This window comes from Schistocerca serialis, chromosome 1 (assembly GCF_023864345.2).
Source record: "Schistocerca serialis cubense isolate TAMUIC-IGC-003099 chromosome 1, iqSchSeri2.2, whole genome shotgun sequence".
NCBI classification, from domain to species: Eukaryota; Metazoa; Arthropoda; class Insecta; order Orthoptera; family Acrididae; genus Schistocerca; species Schistocerca serialis.
The window spans coordinates 288,972,611-288,991,252 of record NC_064638.1 but is presented as its reverse complement, the minus strand read 5'-3'; the positions used below and the strand labels follow the sequence as shown (position 1 = coordinate 288,991,252).

General features: G+C 42.5%; 2 protein-coding genes across 3 annotated transcripts in view; one reads left to right on the top strand and one right to left on the bottom strand.

Annotated features, from left to right (window-relative positions):
* The window catches only part of LOC126468422 (uncharacterized), a 30,976-nt gene that overhangs the window by 3,883 nt on the left and 8,451 nt on the right, over nucleotides 1-18,642 (bottom strand). For both annotated transcript variants that reach the window (XM_050096548.1, XM_050096549.1), the window contains one exon: nucleotides 8,533-8,670. In XM_050096548.1, coding sequence (XP_049952505.1) covers nucleotides 8,533-8,670 — 138 coding nt within the window. The remainder of the gene's footprint in view (nucleotides 1-8,532; nucleotides 8,671-18,642) is intronic.
* LOC126468449 (histone-lysine N-methyltransferase SETMAR-like) lies at nucleotides 13,745-15,344 on the top strand. Its single transcript, XM_050096550.1, has 2 exons — nucleotides 13,745-13,838; nucleotides 13,951-15,344. The coding sequence occupies exons 1-2, from the start codon at nucleotides 13,818-13,820 to the stop codon at nucleotides 14,599-14,601; spliced, it is 672 nt and encodes a 223-aa protein (XP_049952507.1). The 5' UTR covers nucleotides 13,745-13,817; the 3' UTR covers nucleotides 14,602-15,344.

The window sequence follows — 18,642 nt, the reverse complement described above, 5'->3', positions numbered from 1 at the left end:
CGACTTCAGAGAGAAGGCATTGTCGCCCAACACCGAAGGCAGGGTGTTGGGAAGGTTAAAAGTCCGCCCTAAAAGTGGGCAGTCCCGCAAGATGTGGACGACATTCATATGTGAGCCACAGTGACACTGAGGTGGATCCTCGCGACAGAGGAGGTAGCAATGTGTTAGCTACATATGGCCAATGCAGAGAACCACAGAGTCCCTGTGAGAGGCCCGCATGGAGGTCTTCCACAAATTTGTAGTCTGCTTAAGGGCACACAGTTTGTTGTGTGAACTGAGATTATGCCATTCGGTCTCCCAAAGCTGAAAAATCTTGCGGCGTGATAATGATCGCAAGTCAGTTACAGGGATGCCGATCTCCAGAAGCGGTTTCCATGTAGCCTGTCGGCAAGTTCATTTCCTGGGATCCTGATGGGGCATGGGGTCCACACAAACACCATGGAATGACTGGACCATTCCAGGGCAAAGATGGACTCCTGGATGGTCACTACCAAAGGACGGCAGGGGTAACACTGGTCGATAGCTTGTAGGCTACTCAAAGAGTCTGTACACAGAAGAAACGATTCTCCAGGGCATGAGCGGATGCGCTCAAGAGCATGAGAAATGGCTGCCACCTCTGCAGTGAAAACACTGCAGCCATCTGGCGAGAAGTGCTGTTTAATACATCCTCCACGAACATACGTGAAGCCAACATGACCATCAGCCATCAAGCCATCAGCGTAAACCACTTCATGGTCCCAGTACACGTCAAGAATGGAGAGGAACTGACAGCAGAGAGCTACGGTGTTAACTGAGTACTTAGGATGATGGGAAAGGTCCAGCCAAAGCTGCGGCCTAGGTGTACACCATAGAGGTGTACGCAAATGGACCTCGAGTATAGTTGGTAAAGGCAGGAAAAGGAGATGGTAACTCAGAAGCGCAGGACAACTACGAACGTGTGCAATGTAACTGGCGAACAGTTGTGCACACCAGACATGCAATTGAGGGACTCCAGCCTCTGCCAGGACACTGGTCACCAGACTCATCCTAAAAGCTCCCGTTGCTATTTGAATGCCACAGTGGTGCACTGGGTGGAGTAAACGCAATGTTGAGGGTGCCACTGAGCCATAAACCAGACTCCCATAGTCAAGGCGGGATTGAACAAGGGCTCTGTAGAGCTGCAGCAGCGTAGGGCGATCTGCACCCCTGTTGGTGTTGCTCAGGCAGCGGAGGGAATTGAGGTGCTGCCAGCACTTCCACTTCAGCTGACGAAGATGAGAAAGCTATGTCAACTGGGTGTCAAAAACAAGTCCTAAGAATCGATATGTCTCCACTACAGTGAGTGGATCATCATTAAGGTAAAGTTCTGGTTCCGGATGAATGGTATGACACTGACAGAAGTGCATCACACACGACTTTGCGGCTGAAAACTAGAAGCCGTGGGCTAGAGCCCATGACTGCGCCTTGTGGATGGCTCCCTGTAGGCACCGCTCGGCAACACCAATACTGGAGGAGCAATACAAAATGCAGAAGTCATCTGCATACAGAGAGGGTGAGACCGATGGTCTGACAGCTGCTGCTGCTGCTGCTAGACCATTAATGGCCACTAAAAATAGAGATACACTCAATACAGAGCCCTGCAGGACCCCATTTCCTGGATATGGGGGGAACTATGGGAGGCACCAACTTGGACATGGAAAGTACGGAGCGATAGGAAATTTTGGATAAAAATCGGGTGCGGGCCCCAGAGACCCCACTCACATAATGGGGAAAGGATATGATGTCGCCAGGTCATGTCGTAAGCTTTTCGTAAATCATAAAAGACAGCAACTAGGTGTTGGCATCTGGAAAAGGCTGTTCAGATGACAGACTCGAGGGAAACTAGATTATCGATGGTAGAGTGACCCTGGCAGAAACTGCCCTGGCATGGAGCCAGTAGACCACGTGACTCCAGGACCTAACCCAACCACCGACTTACCATACATTCTAAAAAGCTTACAAAGAACATTGGTGAGGCTGATGGGCCGACAGCTATCCACATCAAGCGGGTTTTTACCGGGTTTGAACACTGGAATGATGGTGCTCTCCTGGCATTGTGATGGAAAGATGCCATCGCATCAGATCCGGTTGAAGATGACAAGGAGATGTCACTTTTACTTGGATGAGAGATGTTTGATCATCTGACTGTGGATCCGATCTGGCTCAGGAGCTGTATCAGGGCCATGTGCAAGGATGCACGGAGCATTGTAGGGTTCACTGTGTAGTTCAGTGAACGAGAGGGCTTTCCTTTCCATCCACCATTTGAGGGTGCGAAATGCTGGGGTATAATTTCCTGAAATGGTGGTTCGAGCATAGTGCTCAGCAAAGTGCATGGCAATTGCATTTGCATTGGTAGATAATATGCCATTGATGTTAATGCCAGTAACACCTGTCATGGTCTGGTACCCACAAACACTTCTGATCTTTGACCATACTTGGTAAGGTGATGTATGGCACCCAATGGTCGAGACGTACCTCTCCTAACACACCTGTTTCCGTCTTTTTATAAGCTGGCAAATGTGGACACAGAGCGGTTTAAAAGTTATTAGGTGCTGTAGGGCTGGATGCTGCTTACATTGCTGTAGAGCTCGCCAACGCTCATTAATGGCTTCAGTGATTTCTGGCAACCATCAAGGTACTGACTGAAGAACAAGGGATCATGTTTTCTGCCTCAGAAACAAGCATTATAGTGACCTGCTCAACTACCGCATTGATGATACAAGGTGGGGGAGATTCAATGGCGACAGCAGAGGTGGAAGCTTCCCAATCTGTCTTGTTTAAAGCCCATCTTGGTAGATGTCTGGGGGAATGGTGCTGGGGGAGTGACAGGAAGATGGGAAAGTGGTCACTACCACACAAGCCATCGTGGGCTCTCCAGTGGACAAATGGGGGAAGACCTGGGCTGCAGAGGGATAAATCAGTGGTTGAGTAAATGCCATGAGCCACACTGAAATGTATGGAGGCCCCTGTATTTAAGAGGCAGAGGTCAAGTTGAGACAGGAAAGTTTCAACATATCTGCCTCGGCCAGTAAGCACAGTGCCACCCCACATGGGGTTATGAGCATTAAAATCTCCCAAAAGTAGGAAAGGTTTAGGAAGTGGATGAAATAGTGCAGCCAATGCATTCAGGGGTACTGTACACATCTGGAGGAAGATATACATTGCAGACAGTTATTTCCTGAGTCGTCCTGATCCTGACAGTCACAGCTTCGAGAGGGGTCTGAAGGGGCACAGTTTCACTGCCTACTGAGTTCAGGACATAGACACAAACTCCACCTGACACTCGATTATAGTCACTACAGTTCTTATTATATCCCCTATAGCTGCAAAGGGCAGGGGTCCACATTGGCAGGAATCAGGTTTCCTGGAGGGCAATGCAGAAAGCAGTTGTAAAGCTTAACAGTTGCCGTAGCTCAGGCAGGTGGTGGAAAAAACCACAGCAATTCCACTGGAGGATGACATTATTGTGAGGCTGGCAAGGCATGAAGCATGCAAGGAGGCAGTTTATGCCTCAGGGTCACCTGCTGCCACTGATTGAGTATTTGTATCCATTCCTATTGTGGATGTGGTATCAGTGAGATCCAGGGCCTCAGGGGACACTGAGATCTTCACCTCATCCGCAGGTGTAGAATTGGTAGGTTGGATGGTTGGATTGGAGAAGGGACCAAACTACGCGGTCATCAGTCCCTCCGATCTTGAAATAACTAAAACCGATAAAACCTCACACTATAAAAGGGAATTACAATAGCCATAAAATTATGAATGATTGACAAAGGCGGAAGGAAGAAGGCACAAGAAGTGAGGAGGGAAAGAAAGTGACGTATGACAGGAGCATTAAGCAAGAAGCACAGGTAGACAAGATAGACACTCAAGATAAAATGGATCCCATAAGGAAAGGAGTGGTAAGGCCCATAGAATGAGATCAACCACCGAGGCATTGTCAGCTAACGCCAGGGGCAGCGAATCAGGAAAGCTAAGAGTCCATCACAGGGCAGTTAAATTGGGACAGTCCAGTAAGAGGTGAACTACAGTCAACATCGATCCACAATGACAGAGAGGGGGGTCCTCACGACGGAGCAGATAACCATGAGTCACCCAAGTATGGCTGATACGGAGCCAGCAAAGGATGACAGAGGCCTTATGAGAGGCCAGTAAGGAGGACCACCACATAGTTGTAGAGTCCTTTATCGTCCTGAGCTTTTTCGTTGAAGAAAGAGTGTGCCATTCGGCATTCCAAAGTCCAAAAACCTGACAATGTAATGCAGAGTGAAGGTCTATTTTCGGAATGCCAATAGCACGAGATGGCCTGTTAGTAGCCAATTTAGCCAGTCGATTCGCAAGTTCATTACCAGGGATCCCAACATGGCCTGGGGTCCAAATGAAAACCACTGAGCATCCACATTGATCAAGGAGAGAAAGGGAGTCCTGGATAGCTATGACCAATGGGTGGCAGGGGAAGCACTGGCTGATAGCTTGCAAACTGCTCAAGGAGTCACTACAGATAGTGAAGGACAGTCATGAGCAGAAGTGGACATGGTTCAGTGCACACAAGATGACTACCAATTGCAGCAAAAACACTACAGCCATCTGGCAATGAATGAAGTTCCTCATGTCTCGCATAGGTGTAAGCATAACCAGTGTGACCAGAAACCGTGGAGCCATCAGTATAAATCACTTCTGAACCCTGGAATGAACTGAGGAGACAGTAGAATTGGTGGTGAAGGGCCTCCGGAGGGACAGAATCCTTTGAATTGGTGGAGAGATCAAGACAGAACTGTGGCCGAGAGACACACTATGGAGGGGTACGTGCGTGAGCGGAGAAAAGAGGCGGTAAAGGGAAGTGCTAGAGCTCAGTAAAGAGCGACTGAATGCGAGCAGCCGTGGTAAGCCCACACTGTGGCCGCTGTCACGGGAGGGTGATCTCTGTGTCTGGATAAAGGAGACCATAATTAGGGTGCTTCGCTTTGGGGTGCAGTGAATGCAGAGTGTGTAAGATATCAGCTGCTGTTGGCGCAAAACTCGCAGCGGTGGAATCCCTGCCTCTGCGAGAAGGCCCCAGGTGGTGTTGCACAGACATCGAAGAACATGGAGATGTAACCAGCACATCCTCTTCAGCTGGCGAAGATAAGGGAGCCATGTCAACCACGCATCGAAGACCAGACCCAAGAAGCGATGGGTGTCCACCACCTCGAGGGATTGGCCATCGAGGGACAGGTCCAGATGGGGATGGACTGTGTGGCGATGGCAGAAATGCATGTCACATGACTTGGCCACCGAAAACTGAAAACCATGGGAGAGAGCCCAAGATTGTGTCTGGTAGATTGCCCCCTGTCGACAGTGTTCTGCAGTGTCAATGATGGAGGAAGCGCCGTAGATATAGAAATCGTCAGCATACAAAGAGGGGGACACTGTCGGACCAGCAGCTGCCACCAGTCCATTAATGGCTATGAGAAAGAGAGGGATGCTTAGCACAGAACCCTGATGAACCCCATTTTCTTGCCAATGGGAATTGCTGTAGGAGGAACCAACTTGGACCCAGAAAGAGCAACAAGAAAGAAAGTTACCGATAAAAACGGGCAGAGTGCCACAAAGGCCCCATTCATGAAGGGTGGTGAGGGTGTGGTGGCGCCAAGTGGTGCTGTAGGCTTTATGCAGGTCAAAGAAGACTGCAATGAGGTGTTGCCGATGGGCAAAAGCCGACAGGATAGCAGACTCCAGGTGGACCAAGTTATCCACCATAGACCAGCCACAGTGTAAATCACCTTGACTCGAAGACAAAAGGTCACAAGATTCAAGGATCCAAAACAGCCGCCGACTCACCATGTGTTCAAGGAACTTGCAGGGGGTGTTGGTAAGGCTGACTGAACAGTAGCTATCCAACTGAAGATGTGGCTTCCCAGGCTTCAACATCGGAATAACAATGCTTTCCTGCCACTGGGTAGGAAATACCCCCTCACATCACAGATGGTTGAAAAGAGTCAGTATATGACAGTGGCCAGCCACCAATAAGTGTTGAAGAATTTGGCTACATATCCGATCCGGTCCAGGAGCTGTGTTGGGACAAGGGGCGAGAGCACTGGCGACTTCCCACTCACTAAATGGGGCGTTATAATGCTCCAAGCAGCAAGAAATGAAAGACAAAGGCAGTCATTCCAAGTGGTCTTTCAGGATGAGGAATGTTGGCGGATACTGAGTCGATGCAGAGGCTTGGGCAAAGTGTTGAATGAAATGCTCTGCAACAAAGTCCAGATGGATAAGAACAACACCACACACAGAAATTCCTGCAACGCTGGTGGGAGGACTGTGCCCAAAAATTCACCTGAGTTTCACCCAGACTTGTGAAGAGAGGGTGTACGGTCCTATGGTAGCCACGTATCGTTCCCAGCAAATCTGTTTCTGAAAGTTGATTAGGTCACGGGCCTGGGTGCGGAATCATTTAAAGACCAGAAGGAGAGCAGTAGAAGGACGACGCTTGAAGTATTGAAGAGCACAGTGATGGTCTTTTATGGCCGCAGCAATTTCTGAAGTCCATCAAGGGACCATCTTCCGATGGGGGGAACCCGAGTAAGAAGGGATGGCTGAAACAGCTGCGGAAAGAATGGCGGTAGTCAAAGTCTATGTAGACTCATCAATACTGCTGTATCACAGTACAGGGGGGTGGTAGCAGACGAGGAGGCACCCCAATCAGCTTTAGAGATGGCCCACCTGGGAGGGTGATGGAGTGAGATACACTGAAGAAAGGTCAAAACAATCAGGTAATGATCGCTGTCACATAAGTCATTGTGGACATCCCACCGAATCGAGGGAAGAAGGCTGGGACTGCAGATGGAGAGGTCAGTGGCAGAGAAAGTGCCGTGTGCAAAACTAAAGTGTGTGGGAGCACCGAACAGAGGTCAAGCCCTGCCAGAACAGCTTCAACTGTCCTGCCCAGGGCAGTAGTCGTGTGACTACCCCAAAAAGGGTTGTGGGCATTAAATTCCCGTAGAAGCAGGAAAGGACAAGGGAGTTGTTGAAGGAGTGTGGTTAGGGCAAGGGATGTGGACAGCCTGTCAAGTGGGAGGTAGAAATTACAGATTGTGGTTGGAGTGACCTTGACAGCACTTGCTTCCAGAGTGGTATGGAGGGGAACCCATTTACTAACAATGTCCTTGCAGACCAAGGTGCAAACACCACCAGAAGCCTGCAAGGGGCCAATTTGGTTCCGACAGAAAGTGTGGAACCTATGAAGGGTGGGTGAGTAAGAATTGACAATATGGGTCTCCTGGAGAGCAATGCAAGCAGCAGAGGAGGAGGAAAGAAGGGGCTGCAACTCCAAGAGGTGATGCAAATATCCATTACAATTCCACTGGAGGATTCTCAAGCTGGAATCCAAATGGGAAGCGAACCGACCGGAGCCAGTCATGCCGCTGAGTCGCCATCCGTCACCGATAAGGATGGGGTAATGTCCATATAGGTGGGATCAGACTCTGTTGGTTCATTGGCTGGAGAAGCAGAAGGCGGCACCTCAGGGAGTACCAGAGGAGCCTTGCCCTTGTTCTTGTGTTTCTGCTTCTTCTCTTGTGAAGGAAGAGAAGGGCAGATTGCAGCAAGGTCGGGCATGAAATTACACCTGTCAATCTGGGCGCCCACCAGCTGCAGATCACGCGGCCGATGTGGAGCTGCAGATCGCCTTTCAGGGGGGTGCCAGGAAGAGAAGTCCCGGGAGGGAGCTCCAGCACCAGTTGCTGCCGAAGAAGGGGAGCACTTCTCCGGTGGGGGAGGGGGAGCAAATTATGTGTGCAAAACACTATCTGACCACAAGCTACCACCCATCCAACAATGGGATGGTGGAGCACTGGCACCACTCCTTCTCCTTGAAAGCAGCATTAATGTGCTATGATACAAATTGGACCACAGCCTTACCCCTCATACTTCTCGGCCTATGAACAGTACCCAAGCCAGACCTGAATGCATCACCGGTGGACCCTGTTTATGGAGACACACTTCATCTACCAGGGGAAATTGTTGAGTCAAGAGCATTGTCAGGAGACCTTTGATCTCAAACAGAATTAATAACCTGACTCAAAGAACACAGTGCTCAAATGTCAGTGCTCAGGTGTCATAACATGGGTCATGTCCTTCATTTGTGCATAAAGAGTTAACAAACAGCACTTACGCCACGCTTCAACGAGTCTGAGTTAAAGCACCTCTCACATTGCCATACTTCCTTTACAGGGCACCCTTAGGCCTGGAGCAAGTAACAGCCTAAAGCCCCTGACATGTAGGCTGCTTTGTATGACAGGTGTGTTGAGAGAGTAGACTGCCCCAGTGCCTGCAGACAGCAGCCGTATGAGTTTCCTTCTTCGAAACAAAGACTGTGCCCAAAGGCTTAATTATTTCAGCATTCTTTTTCATTTTTTTCTGTAGTGACCCAACACCATCTCTATGTGATGAATAGCAGTCTATCCTTTCCATAATACTGTTGTTGTTCCATCCCAGGCTTCCCATTTTTAAATGCAGGGAGAAGATACATACCTGATAACTCTTGTTCTAGGCTTGCAATTCTCTCTTTTTTGGAATTTAAAACACACAAAAATTTGCTGTACAAAATATTTTCAATCTCCTTTTTGTTCTGGGTATATTCTTCTATTTTTTGCACCAAAGTCATTCTCTCTGCAATTGTGGAAAATAATTGACACTGTATAGTTAACTAATTTACTTTCACACAAAACACATACTAATTACTCTATGTAAATAACAAAATAAAACCAATGAAAACAAGAAAAGAACAGCTTTGCTTAAAAGTTCTTAGAATGAAAGCAATAACAAAAATCTAGATTTGTATATGAAAAATCTTATGAGAATCAACAAAAATGAGTACCTAAATAAATACATATGATTATTTCAATTTGATGATAACTTTTATAATGCCATCTGTAAAGACAGTTATTTAAGAATATGATTGCTAAAAATATGCATTTTCTTTTACCAGAAAACAGAAATATGTTGTTAACAATACAGACAATCAGTTCATAATCCTAGAGAAACAACACACAAGTTACATTAATAGCTACTATAGTTGGAATATCATATATAAGCAGCAATTAGATTGCAAAAATCATTACTAAAACAACTATAATTGAATGTAAAATACAAATGACAGAATAAGAGTAAGTAATATGGAAATAGCAATGGGACTACTGATATCTTTGGCTAAAACTTTACTTGCTCCTCCTATGTTTCACAAAAATGAAGTTCCAAATTCTTGACTTTAGTGCAATTTTCTTTCAATCTTCTTTTCTCTGTTCTAGTTTTAGTAACAAACAAATTATTTTATTTTGTCTTCTGTATTTTTCAAGTTAATGCTTTTAGCTCGCTAATGGACACAAGTATTTATATGGCACACTAAAAACCAGAATCTAAACTAAGGCACAACTTTAAGACAAATTAGTGTTTCCACCATAAGTAGGAACCACACATTTGAATAAACAGTCAAACTTGTTTGATTTGAAACAAATTACAACATTGTTTAAACAATATCTTGGGCCAGAGACACTAATAATTTCCTTTCTTGCACAAATAGTGACAGGAACTACCATTAATATTTGCAAATTTAAAGGTGAGAATGAATCAGTCAGAAATGTTTGGGGACATATGAGATTATGCTACGTTGAGGCTAAATCAAACAGACAGCAGGCTGAATGCACTGTTGCCTACTGCAGTCAGCTGTGGCCGATCAGAATGCAAGCCAGTCACAGCAATCCACAAGTTGAATGGCACTCGAAAATACTCCACCTGCTGTGCAATAAACATGAGTAACATTTCTGATGATGAGCAACTGTTGTTTTCCTTTGCATTGTCTTTGAGGAAGCAAAGAAAGTGTGTGTATACTATTACTAGTAAACTACAAGAGTATGGTGAATTTCAGTCTCTTCAAGGATCCATCCTGTTAAGATCATTCCTTTAGCTATTTTTGTAGATGTTAAGTTCATTGAACTGAAAATCTGGATTAACTACAGTCATGAATTGTTTTAAGCACTCAGAACTTTTTATTAAATGATTCTTCAGAATGATGATGCATTATTATTATTATTTCTTTCCTTTCTCAGACGTTATGTCTGGTTAACAATGGAAAGTGATGTGGACCTTGATCAAGCGTGACTTCCTTTTAACTGTACGGCATATGTTACATTGCATTTAGGAATTTCGAGTAATTGAACATGTATCAGTAATCACAGATTTCTGTAGTTGTATATATATGTTTGGATGTAGCTGTATTGCGTTGATGGACTGGTGGATATTGTGTGGTATGACTCCTGTAGTTGATAGTGTAATTGGTATAATGTCAACTTTATCCTGATGCCACATGTCCTTGACTTCCTCAGCCAGTTGGATGTATTTTTCAACTTTTTCTCCTGTTTTCTTTTGTATATTTGTTATTATTATTATTATTATTATATACAACTCCAGTCTCTCAAAGGAACAGTTATGATATAGAATTGTTGGCTCTTAGTTCATGCAAACAAACTGTTATATCAAGTGAACTATATAATACATATGCATCCACCAAATAAGTAATCTTTCTGTTTCTTCCAACAATTCTTACTTTTCCAACTAAAGTCTTTGTTGAAAATCACAATCTGCCAGTTGCTTGTGGTGAACAAGAGCAGTCTAGTGCAGACACCCACCTCCTTTTCAATGGGATATAATATATCTTCTTATACTTTGCTGAGCATGCACACAGTGTGTGCCAAAGATAACGACAGTTCACGTCCGCTGCCTGATAGTGTACAGTGTGTTTGGAATTCCAAGATCTGTATCTGTTCTCTTATACTGAGACTCATGGGATGAAAAGAAAAGCAAGCTCTCTCAACTGTTAGCTATCATGTGATGCAGACAAAAAAGTAATCTCTCATGGATCATAGTATTATTATTCACAATAGCACTAAATGAAGGAATAGCGTTATTGTATTTTCTCCAAACTAAGCTTCAAGGCGAGATACAACTCCAGTCTCTCAAAGGAACAGTTATGATATAGAATTGTTGGCTCTTAGTTCATGCAAACAAACTGTTATATCAAGTGAACTATATAATACATATGCATCCACCAAATAAGTAATCTTTCTGTTTCTTCCAACAATTCTTACTTTTCCAACTAAAGTCTTTGTTGAAAATCACAATCTGCCAGTTGCTTGTGGTGAACAAGAGCAGTCTAGTGCAGACACCCACCTCCTTTTCAATGGGATATAATATATCTTCTTATACTTTGCTGAGCATGCACACAGTGTGTGCCAAAGATAACGACAGTTCACGTCCGCTGCCTGATAGTGTACAGTGTGTTTGGAATTCCAAGATCTGTATCTGTTCTCTTATACTGAGACTCATGGGATGAAAAGAAAAGCAAGCTCTCTCAACTGTTAGCTATCATGTGATGCAGACAAAAAAGTAATCTCTCATGGATCATAGTATTATTATTCACAATAGCACTAAATGAAGGAATAGCGTTATTGTATTTTCTCCAAACTAAGCTTCAAGGCGAGATCTTTATTTCAATGACTTCTGATTTCAGTTACCTCGACCCAGATTCATAAGTACATGCAGTTCGCAGTTCTGAGGGATAACTGGAAATTGTATCAGCAGCTAGAACCTGGACTTCTGATTGAGCCCTGTTTGGGGAAATTTTCATTTAACTTCTTTAAATACAATCCACAATTCTGAAATTTTATTTAAGTAATTTACAGCTGGAGTGCAGCCAATATTTGCCCCAGCACATTATGTAAGCTCAGAAGATTTTGACACAAATTTCATAATCAAAATATAAGCATCATAAGTATTAATAATAATTAAACTTGAGTCTTTATAAATGCATAAACTACATTCTAAAGGGGCCCATAAAAATATACAGGGTGGTCAGAAACAGTCTGAATATCTTGCAAGAGTGTTGCAGGGTAAGTTGTGCTAAGATATAATGGTTTAGGAAAAAATTTGATATGTTGCACCATTTCTGAGTTAATTAGTTTTGTAGTTAGCCAGTCAGGCCACTACACCGGCAAATTCAAATGGTCTTCCAGAGCCTGTGTCACCAAATGTGTTCTTCATTTGGTTTCCTAAAAACTGTACAAGACAGCAATTAAAAAATTGGACATGGGACTGTAGTAAGGACCGAACCCATGCTAGATGCTGAGCAGTCTTGTGCACCATTATCTACGCTATGAGAACAACTGATACAAATTGTATCTGGCAGGCCATTCAAATCTGCATGCACGATGGTCCAATTAGCTAACTTCAATGCTAATTAAATGGTAAATGGGTCAATGTACTGAATTTTTTCCTTAAAAATTATTTCTTAGCACAGCCTACCCTGCAACACCCTTGAAATCTTTCCAGACTGTTTCTGACCACCCTGTATATGATAGAATGATGCCATAACATGTAGCACATAGACAATGATGGGTTGCCCAATCTCTGTTTGATTGAACTTTTAGTTCTAAAAAAAATTAATCAGTCTCAATAAAAGCAGCAATCTCATTTTCTCATTGTAATGAATTTTAATGGTGAGAATGCTTTCAATAATTACTTGTGGGAAAAAATGCATTTTTATTTTTCCTAATGGACTTATTTGCATGTGGACATAAAAATCTTGGGCTCAGGACAGGAAAAGGGAATGGCCTCTGCATAATTAATTTTTACAATGAAGCATTCGAATTTGTACAAGTGAGTATGAAACAGAACCTATGGGGGTAGGTACAAGTCAAGAAATATCATAACACTAATACACAGTTATTAAAAACTGCCAGAAAATCCATATGAATGAGGTTTTACCTGCATTCTGTGTAAGTTGTACAATACAATAGTCATAAGCAGAGAATCCTACATTCAGGACAGGCCCAAGGACAACAGTTTCAAACTACAAAATTTGTGACTAGACTGAGAATTTCTTGGTAGGGAGGAAGCAGCATGTAATTTTGGTTGAATAATTGTTGATAGATGTAGAAGTGCCATCAGAGCAAGCAAGCATAAAGAGTGAGTGTGTGTGTGTGTGTGTGTTTTTTAATGACTTAGCAAATAATATTAATAGTAACATGAAATGTTTTGCAGGTGAAGCAGCCACCTAGAATGAAGTAAAATCTGAAAATAAGTTGCACAAATATCTAGTCAGACCTTGACAAGATTTCCAAGTGGTGCCAAGATTGACAGTTTGTCTTGAACTTAAAACTGTCAGAAAACAATTTATGGGGACAAGAAATAGAATGATCACATAGACTGTTGTAGGAAAAGCAGGTGGCAAGCTTCATTTCATTGCTGGGATATACAAAGAGAACCACAGGCTTTTCTGACTCAAGGAAGAGTTTCATGGAAATTGTGAAAAACTTGTAGTACAAAAACCTGAATATGAACATCAACTATTCTGTGAAAACATGTTTAGACAGTTTAAAAAATCAATATAAAGTGAGGGATCTAGGAATATGGGACAACCCCCTATGTACTGCCACCACAGGGACCATAAAAACAAATTCAGACTAATAATGGTATGCACACAGGCATTTAAGCAGCAATTATTTTTGCACTCCTTATGCAAATGGAACAGGAAGAAACTTTAACATCTACTATAACAGGAATTATCCTCTGGCACACACTTCACAGTAGTTGCCACAGTATGGCTGCAGATGTAGTTATTAGCTGTAGATAGGCAGTCATAATATCCACTGTGTCTGTGACTTCTTTAGGTAGTGATTAAGGTGTAGGTGCTACACTAGTGTGAGAAAGACACTTCTGGATCCACTTCTAAGAAAGGAGAACCCTACATATTTGTGCAAGAAATGTATTTACTGGACACAAATGTGAGTTGGCAAATGTCTAATAAGTATTTTGACAATTTAATAGCTATGGGTTTATTTATTGATTTTATTTAGTTCACTGTTGCTATTTGAGTTTACATTTTGTGATTTACAGATATCGAGTGAAGCTGTGGACACTAGAAAATGGAGTGCCATGTGGAGGGATCAGAACATTTCTCATATTCTGCTATTTGACCACAACAGAAGGATTACAGCAGCAAAGGAAGCCAGAAACATTTGCACCGTATATGGGCATAATGCCACTGGACAGAGTATTGCAAGAAAATGGTTTTCTAGTTTAAAGGAGGATCATTTTGACATTATTGACTCTCCACATTCAAGGAGATCTTTGGGATTTGATGATGATCATGTAAACAAATTAATCCACAATGATCCATATCAGTGTACACCAGAACTGGCAAATGTGTTAAACTGTGATCATTCCACCATTGTGCAACGTTTGCATGCAATGGGGAAGGTTCAAAAATTGTGTGTATGGGTGCAGCATGCTCTAAGCCAAAACCACAAAAATCAGCAGGTGGCAATATGTGGATCTCTGCTTGCCTGTCATCAACTGGCTCGTGAGCAACACCAACTAGTTCTATCTTGTATCATTACTTGTGACAAGAAATGGTGCATTTATGTTAACATACGGAAAAGAAAGGAATGGTTGACCCTAAACAAAGCAGCAACTCCCCGTACAAAGCCCTCCGCACATACACAACAGATAATGTTATGCACATCTGGTGGAAGAACAACAGTGTGATGTACCATGAATTGTTTCCCCGAGGTGTAACCAACAATATTTATACCAACAACTGAGACATCTTGCAGATGCAATCCAAGAACAACCAGGAAGACTACATGAAGTGATGCTACTCCCCGATAATACCCAGCAGCATTCTGATAGACTGGCAAAAAAACACAATACAGGAGTTGATCTTGCATCCTCAGATTTTTACTTTTCCCATTCTCTATCGAACAGCATTCACGGAACTTCCTTTCCTGATGAAAATACACCCTCTAAATGTTTTTTCTTAATTCTTTGCCTCAAAACTACATGAGTTCTAGTGTCACAGAACTGGTAAGTTACCCCAGCATTGGTAGACTGCCATAAATAATGAAGAATATATTATTCATGACTAAAGTCTCTGTTACGTGTATATGTTACATTTCTTAAAAAGATGAAAAACACTACAACTTATGCTCCAACCCAAAATATTTTTTGAAACAAAAGAAAGTGATTCATATATGAATACCACTGGCTTTTGTCAAACGTGTGCGAGTGATTGGACATTAATGTGCTTATACTTGAAGCAGGAAGGCAATCTGCGATCAGTATTTAATAAGATGGGCTGTGGCACTTTGTACAGCAGTACAATATTTGAAATCCATTACAAAAGTGTTATCATGAAACAACAGAAATAGTACTAGTAATCCTTTTTTGGTGGCAGATAATGACTTTAGCATTGACTGAGTGGATTGGACTTGGTGGATTGGAAGTTTTGATGGAATGCCATGTATATATCAGCGACTGTATTGTCTGATGTGTTATTTTTATAGAGGCAATAAATAACTTGCAATTGGCATTCATTTTTTGTCCTTTTTTTCTGAATGTGGTTAACAAAAATATGTGGTTTACCAGTTATGTTACCGTTATTAATTTAACATTGTCATGCCACTGTCCAGTTTCTGAAGTAGCTTGCATTTCAGGCAGTTTGAGGACTTATACATAAGTTTGAGGACTTATACATAGCCTTTGAATTAGAAGAAGAGAGAACAGCTGTAGAAGATGCCACCAGGGTAAGTGGTCTCTCACTGACACAGTTAGCAGTCAAACGAATTGGCATCGAGAAGATGAATGTGATTACTACAACAATCCCTATACGCCACAACAAATGTTGCTGCCCAGCATTGATCACTTCAGATCCAGTCATAAGATTGGGTGGGGGGAGAACAGTTAGCAGTCAAACGAATTGGCATTGAGAAGGTGAATGTGATTACTACAACAATCCCTAAACGCCACAACAAATGTTGCTGCCCAGCATTGATCACTTCAGATCCAGTCGTGGGGGGAGAACTGTGGCAGAGTATACTGAGAAATGTGTGCATGGCTGTTCTCCTGCTGGCCAGGCACATTTCCCTGACATGGGCCAGATGATAGTCTCCATGTATCCTGCACTTTTAAGTGTTAAACACCAAAGATGTACAGTCATTGCAGGCTTTGACTTTCCTCACCATGATGCCTGAAGCTGGCTCTGTATGTCATTGCCTTTTTTGGGTACTGCCACACACCCAAAAGATATGACAGATGCAAAGGTAACATCTACTCTCAGTACTATATTCTTCTTTGCACTATTCACCCATTCACTTGCATGTTTCATTGCAGCACCAGATATGAGTTCACAATGATAAGGTGTGAGACAAAACTTGGTAAGTAGCAACCTCACTCATACACAAGCTTACAAGGAATCATTGCTAACTGTTGGGATGTGTTTTGACAATACACACACAATGTGTAATTACAGAACAACTTTATTAGCAAGTTACTGCACGGAGAATAACATAACTGATAACAACTGACTTGAAAAAAAAATGTGCCTAGCGACCTTGATAGACACTAAAGATAATAGAAGGTGGCAATACTTGAATCTCAAAATGCCCCCTCAATTTTTACAGACAGTTATAAATTAAGAATTGAGTCTTAAGCTCATGGTTCTAGGACTGGAGCCCACGTATCTCAACAAATTTCCTGTACTTTGGAAGATGAGGAGCCTTTGTCAGTACATCTGCCATCATATCTTCTGTTGGCTGATATTGTAAGGGTACAAATACACTGGTTAATATTTTAGGGGTTTCATGGAACATCTTTACCCTTAGCAGTTAGTATTATTGAATAATTGATCATAAATTACATTCAGCTACATCTAAGCAGCATTATTATTGTTAGTAGATTTTAGGTTTGTTGGGGGTTGGATTTTTATGTTTGAGGTGCTCCTGGGATGTCGTGCAGTAGCAAAAGACATCCTTTTGATGAGTTTAAATCATCGCAAGTAGTCACTCAGGGTCTGCACCACCATGGTGCTCATCCCTGGCAAAGTTCCATGGTGTCTGTCAACATAGATGTAAGAATGAAGAAAAAACAAGAGTCTGGCAATAAAATATTCTTGTGAAAGAACGAAATTGAAATCTGAGATGTAAATTGAGTTTGAATTGTTGTATGGCCAATAAACCAGATTGTGTCCAGAGTGCATAGCGTGTTCTTCATGGTTAAAATAGGTTTGCAGGAAGAACAGTTGGAAGAATTGGAGGTTCAATCTGGTATAAGATAAAAGAATAGTTCAAGACGGCAGAAACCCTCACAATATTCCTGTTTAAGCACATACTGTTGCAGAGCCTGATGTATGAAATAAAATTTTATATGAATGTGCTTCATCTTTGAGTGAAAAAGTGCACCATATGCTAAACTTTCGAGCTGATTGTCACTGAACAGGGAGATGTCCGACAGTTCTCCTAAACCAGCTCCTTCATGAATGTGACAAATAAATTGCTTTCTTTGCTGCTTTGGTGAGGCTCATGTACTCAGCTTCAGTTGATGATAGAGCAAGGGCTCTCTGCTTGTATGGGATTGTTGATGGAGAGTAAAGCTGTAGCCTGCATATGATTTCCTATCAGCATGAGAGCTTCCCACATCAGCATCTTTGAAACAAAAGATTCCTTCCTTAACCTCGATGTAGGTCAGTTTCTTGTCTATGGTTCCTTTGAGATGTCTAGTGACTCACTTAGATGGTTGCCTGTGAATAAGAGTATGGCTGTTAATCAAATCTGGCAGTAACTCCTTAATTTGTTTCATTCTTTCTTGGTCTGCTGAAGTGATTCTAATCTCATCTGCATAAATGAGTAGGGAGATTGAACATTTTCCTACACCATCTACAGAGATGCAAATTTGTTGGTTGTAATCCAGTTGATTTGCATTCAATTTGGCATACCACTGCTGACCAGTTTGGTGACGTCCATAAATGGCTTTTCTAAGTTTACACACTTTAGCACCAGATTTCAATGTTTGGAGCATCTCACTTGTCTTCATGACTATATGATTATCTATCTCCACATCTTTCACTTTTTTATAAGAATTCGACAAACAAGTGCAGCTGTTCCACGAATATATTTTCTGTGTAAATTTCACAATTGAGAACTACACTGGCAGTATCCAGCTGTGAGACACGCAAGTCAAATGTAACTGACTTAGTCATCAGTAGTCTACATGATTTGATTCTTGCTACTAGAGAGAATGTTTCCACAAAATCAATGTCATGCCATTGGTAGAATCCTCCTGCAACTATTCTTACTTTTCTGTATTTATTTCTCAAAACAGTCCTACACTCAACTACCCTTCTATGTGCTGGCCCGTCTACAATGTCCCAGGTATCATTTTTCACCAGTGACCTCATTTCATCATATATAGCCTCACACCACTCTCGATGATCAGGACCATGTATTGCATTGCTGACACTGACCTCTGTTGCATTTACAATGAAATTAATGTCATGAATTGAATCATCTGATGTGTCTACGCCAGGCACTGACTGTCGAGCAGGTGAGACACTTGAGGAATTGTTGTCTTCGCCACTTGATAAGTCATCATCAGGATTGAATTTTTGGCCTGTATTGATTGGAAGCAACCCATTGTCTGACAATAGTTCTGATTAATGTTTGTATTACCACTGGTATCTCCTCCAATGGAATTCTGCAGCAGCAAGCATTTTGCCTTCACCGGACACTGCAGGTTGCCGTATGTCTCCAGATA